Below are 5,364 nucleotides of genomic sequence, written 5' to 3'. Positions count from 1 at the left end.
TTCCTCAGCCTTGATGACATGCACAAAGGCTGCCACATGGTCCCTTGGATCTCTATTTCTCGAATATTTCTTGTTAACCCATTTTTGGGCTTCAGAGGGCCTGATCCTCTCGTGTGATCAACCATCCTAATTCCTAAACATAGGATCCTCTATTCCTCCTCTATAAGCCCTTTCTAGCCTGGGATGTGATACAAGTTCCTCTCCTAGGGGTACTCCTAATCCATAGTTCCTGATTGGTCTAGCCAGTGTTCATTCTTCTACTTGGCTTTTTTCTTTTCGTTCTCGTGGTGATGCTTCCATCATAATTGGATGTAGCGTTCTCATCCTGGTATTGCCAATGGAGTGGTGGTTTTGGTGGTGCTTCTAGCCCTGACACGGCTTGATATCCACCCCCTTTTGTGTTTGCGTCTGGTGTTATAAATTGTTTGAGCCAGGCTTGAAATGATAGTGGCGATGCTTGTGAATTTTGAGGGTTAGGCAGTGGTTGTTTATGCGACTTTGTGGTGATGTTGTAATAATCTGCGAAGGGATTTGTAGATTTGCGTGGGGGGGGGGGGGGGGGGGGGGGGGGGGGGGGGGCTTTTGCTTCCCTACAGAAGCTTATGCCATCAGTTATGGCGTTATCACTCTCCCTACATTGTTTGGGTGAGTTGGCTTGTATTCTCGTCCGTACTTATCGGCAAAAATAATATGGTTTCCTGTTATACTCATATGAAAACAAGTACATGACTTTTTCCATACTTAACTTGTTCACATGGGGTTCCATGCACCGGTATTAAGAGGTGACTCTTCCTTCCTCATGCTTATAAATCACAATGTTTTCATGGATCGACGCCATTCTTTCCACTCTCTTGTCATAAATGTAGCAGGCTCCAAAAAGAGTGAGTTTAGGAGGTATCTCTTGAGTCTCCATAACCATCTTTCCTTTTGCTACATTGTCTCCATATAGATTGTAATTTTCAGGGTCTTTGACAATGAGATAGTGGTTTCTCTCCTCATCCCGAAGCCTATCACCATCATCAATTACCATAATTACTGTTAATCCTCTTGCTTGTTGTTCTTCGATACATATGCATTGACATCATCGAACATCAACATACATCAGGGTTTTGTGATCATTGGTTCTCTTAAGAAAAATTGCGGTGTATTTTGGCATGTTTAAGGGTTTTTGAGAGGTGCTACCCTCCATGGTCCCTTACTGCTGGAAACCTCCAAGTTGTCGGTTAGCCATTCAATAGTATGACCCTTTAGAAGAGGTGATTGTATCACTATCCTCTTCTGTGATAGGTGCTAAGGGATCTATCTTTGCTTGGTTTACACCTCTTTTGTTGATACTAAGCTAAATTGATCTTCGGCCACTCTTTGCTCTCTTTGAATACACCTTCCGAATCTCAAATTCATCAAATGCTTTATACAAACAACTATCAACCAAAAACTCTTACCTTAGAAGTTTGCTTGCAGTTTTTTCTTTGTCCTCGTTTTCTTCGAAGTCGCTTTTCAAATTGGTAGAGTACCTTGCAATTTCAATAGATTACCAACTTGCAAAATCCTTGGTTCTAGCTATCTGTACAAAACTTTGACTCTATAATTCTTTGTTAAATCAATAATCTTCACTTATTATTGTATAAAAAGACAAGATCCTTATATGCACTCCAAATCCTGATCTAATAAAACAAATGGAATGCTAGGATATCATATGGAGCAGTAGATTCTTAGTTTGAGCACTAAAAGTGGTCTGTAGACATCATACATGTATGATGTTGATGGATTTCAAATAGTCCTCTGTCAGTGCGTCCAAGAACTGCACGACCCTATGGTTGACCACTTTTGTAATGGCAATAACGGTGCTAAAGCAGCTTAAATGTGTTTCTGGGTGGAAGTTTAAGAAGTTGAGCTCATTGGAGCCGGTTTAATTAAGGATTGACACATATCTAGGCTTCAATATGATCATTGTGCAAGGCAACATGTGGCCATCAGAGTGAACCTGGATATCGAGCAAAAACCACCAAAGAAAGCAGTGAAATGTAAAGCTACGAATGAGCCACCTCGAGAGATCGGGTGTTATCAATGCAAGACAACAAGATGAGTTGAGCCACCAAGGACCATTGGAGTCATATGTGATGCTCGGTGACCCTATAGCCGATGTAATTGCTTTGTGAAGTCTCAAAAGAAGTATAGAAGGTGGGCACTGCCTCCTAGTATAATTTTTGTTTCAAAGTTGGCACTGCCGGAGGCAGTTGCATTGGCAACGATTTGATTTCTACTACAAAAAGTGTGGCCCTAGATTTTGGGCCAGTAATAGTAATCTCCTTTTTAAGAGTTGACGAGTCTGTCTCTCTCTCTCTCTCTCTCTTTCTCTCTCTCTCTCGTCTTGTTGCTCCTAGAGCGCGGGATATGGCAGCGGAGCATTTCTAGCAGGCACAGTAGCAAGACTCCTCGGCGCGCGCACGCGCACAGAGAGAGAGAGAGAGAGAGAGAGAGAGAGAGAGAGAGAGCCCGGCAGTGCCACTCGTCCGGTGGACGCCTTGTTCTTGAAAGGACTTTTGCATGGTCGAATATGGCTCTGCCAGCAAGAGAAGGGGAAGCCACTGCGAGGCGAGGTGAGGGGAGCCATGCTGAAGGTTCCCACTTGCAGAGTCCTGTAAAACGAGAGCACGCTGAAGGAGTAAAGCGTCCATGCACGCAATTAAGAGGGGCAGCTACTGAGAGCCGCCTTGGGAGCTTGTGAGACGTGGCCGCCAAGAAAGGCCAAGCTGAGCATAGAGAGCTAACAAGGCTCCCACTTGCCCAGGGCTATGAAAAAGGAGCGCACACTGCAGAGAGACAGGAGCAGCAGGAAGCTGAAGCCAGGGAGAGAAGGCGGAGTTGGCCAGCAGTAGATCAGGAGGACTGAGCAAAGGAGAGGAGGCGGGGCATAGAGCATACAGAGCGTCGGCGAGGAGGTAGAGAAAGGGTTCTCTAAGCCAGGCTCGGAAAGCACAAAAAGGAGTGCAGCCAAGGCTCGCCAAGAAGCAACCAAGAAAGGGACAGGCTGCGGAAGCCGCCGGACTACAGAGGGGGAGTTGATTAAAGAGGGAGGAGGGCTTGAGCTCAGACCGGTCACCATGCACAGCCATAAGGAGAGAGCCGAGCTGAAGGTGGCGAGCTGAAGGCGGTGGCGGCTAGAAGGATTAAACGAAGGAAGGAGCTGAGCCAACTGCCTTGGGCGTGAGAAGGGGGCGCCTTGGAGAGCACGCTGCAGGAGCTGGGCGCCGTCCAGGGATAAGGGGCTGAGGGCCGTCAACTGATCGACAGTCATAAGGAGGGAGCCGAGCTGAAGGCGGTGGTGGCTAGAAGGATAAAAGGAAGGAAGGAGCTGAGCCAACTGCCTTGGGCATGAGAAGGGGTTGCCTTGGAGAGCACGCTGCAGGAGCTGGGCGCCGTCAAGGGATAAGGGCCTGAGGGCCGCCAGCTGATCAACAGCCATAAGCAGGGAGCCGAGCTGAAGGCGGTGGCGGCTAGAAGGATAAAAGGAAGGAAGGAGCGCCATTGCAATATCCAGCAGCAGCTGATTGAGAGCTACTCAGAGAGGCCGAGGGTAGAGGGAGCTCAACGGGGAGCTCACCACGGGCCTAATCATCATCCGGTTAAGAGGGCTGCGAAGGAGTAGCCAACACAGGGAAAGAACTGGAGGGCTGCAAGCAGGTTGAAGCAACCAGCTCAGAGCGCACCAAGCTCGTGTGAGGAGAGGCTGGCCGAATCCAGAGGGGGAGCTCTGAAATGAAGCTGCAAGCAAGCATGAGGGGATGAGAACCTCAAGCTGGCCAAGACAGTAAGGGCTCGCCTTCAACAAAAAGAAGAAAAAGGTAGAAAGGGGATGCGCCACTTAGTGTGCGAGACTTCTGCAAAAAAAGAGAGGAGGTCAAATGCAAGTCGAGTTCAATACGGATCAGTCTGGCCTGATCGTACCTGGCAATCTACAGTTATATGGTCCCGCCGACTAGGTGAAGCCGCTCGAGTGAATGCAAGGCGTCTGCAAGTCCAAGCAGGAGTTTGAATGTGTTTATATGATCATTTTAGGTCTCGATATGCTTTGGGTTCTAGCACCAATGTTGTTTTGTATAAAGCTTGAGCATGAGGTCCATTGAGGTTTGCAGCCTGTTGGTGTGTTGAGAGAGAGAGAGAGAGAGAGAGAGAGAGAGAGTCCCATCTATGTGTTCTCTAGAGTGAGAGCTCTTCGTGCTGAAGGAGTTTCTTCTCAAGGAGCCGGCCAGGGTGCATTTTTGGGCTTTCAAGGAGAGTAGGTGTAGTGGTCTGGGTGGTTTCCTTTTGAGCCCCCTCATCTTCTGGCAATCCTACTAGGGAACAATGTGTTTTTTGTGTCGTAAAGCTCCGAGACAAGTCTTCCAGGGCAATTCCAAAGATAATGCCGATCGAACTAAAGTTTTAAGCTGGCAAGTGGATGCAAATGGCGCAGTCCAAGCTCGACTGGTGGTTTGGCGGAGCGTCAGGGCAGAGAATTCGACCGTGGATATGGTTCTTAATCTTCATCGATGACTATACAAGGTACACTCATGTTTACTTCTTGGCAAATAAAGCTGCAACATATATCAAATTTCAGGCTTTCAAAGCTGCGGTGGAGACACAACTGGATCGCAAAATCAAGGCACTGAGGACAGACAATGGTGGGGAATACAAAAAGAAATGAATTTCAACAATATTGTGTATCAAATGGTATTCGACGGGAATTTACAATTCCGAATCACCCTCATCAAAATGGAGTCGCCGAGCGCAAGAATCGCACTTTAGTCGAAGCTGCCCGCTCAATGCTAGCCCTCGCTTGACTTCCTATTACATTCTGAGAAAGCCATAGCTACCGTCACCCACATTCAAAATCGAGTCCTTTCATCTGCCAATCCACACAAAACTGCTTACCAGCAGCTATGGTTCAACCACCCGCTTAACATAACCCATCTCAAAATCTTTAGTTCCCTGGCATATCCTCTGCTCACCAGTCCTCAACCCAAATTTTTCCCAAAGAGCATCCACACTATCTTCTACGGATACGGCGACACTCATGGCGTTAAGGCATATCGCCTTTAATATTCGAAAACCAATAAATTTTTGTTCTCAAGGTCAGTAATCTTTTACAAGTTTCTTCTATTTAATCATCCCGATGAAACTCCACCCTCATCAACCACTGAGCCTCTTCTGCCTACCCCAGATACACCATTCAGTAAATATCCTATGGCCACTAAAGTTAATAACCCAGTGCTCCATGGTGTGAATAACTCCTTGAACACATTAATTCATAAACTCAAGCCCACAACCTTTAAATCGAATACTACCGAAACTCATCAACTGGCACATGCAAAATCTGCAAAC

The 5,364-nt window shown here is 46.9% G+C and overlaps 1 protein-coding gene across 1 annotated transcript; it reads right to left on the bottom strand.

The window, feature by feature from the left end:
* Window positions 1–2,346: 2,346 nt before the first annotated feature.
* On the bottom strand, window positions 2,347–5,095 carry LOC147446581 (uncharacterized). The gene has a single exon (XM_086526253.1). The coding sequence runs from the start codon at window positions 3,527–3,529 to the stop codon at window positions 2,768–2,770; it is 762 nt and encodes a 253-aa protein (XP_086382379.1). The 5' UTR covers window positions 3,530–5,095; the 3' UTR covers window positions 2,347–2,767.
* Between the last annotated feature and the right edge of the window lie 269 nt (window positions 5,096–5,364).

This window comes from Adiantum capillus-veneris, chromosome 12, assembly GCF_014529385.1.
Source record: "Adiantum capillus-veneris isolate H3 chromosome 12, ASM1452938v2, whole genome shotgun sequence".
NCBI lineage: Eukaryota > Viridiplantae > Streptophyta > Polypodiopsida > Polypodiales > Pteridaceae > Adiantum > Adiantum capillus-veneris.
Note: the sequence above shows the minus strand (reverse complement) of the source record. Positions and strands in the feature narration are given on the sequence as shown.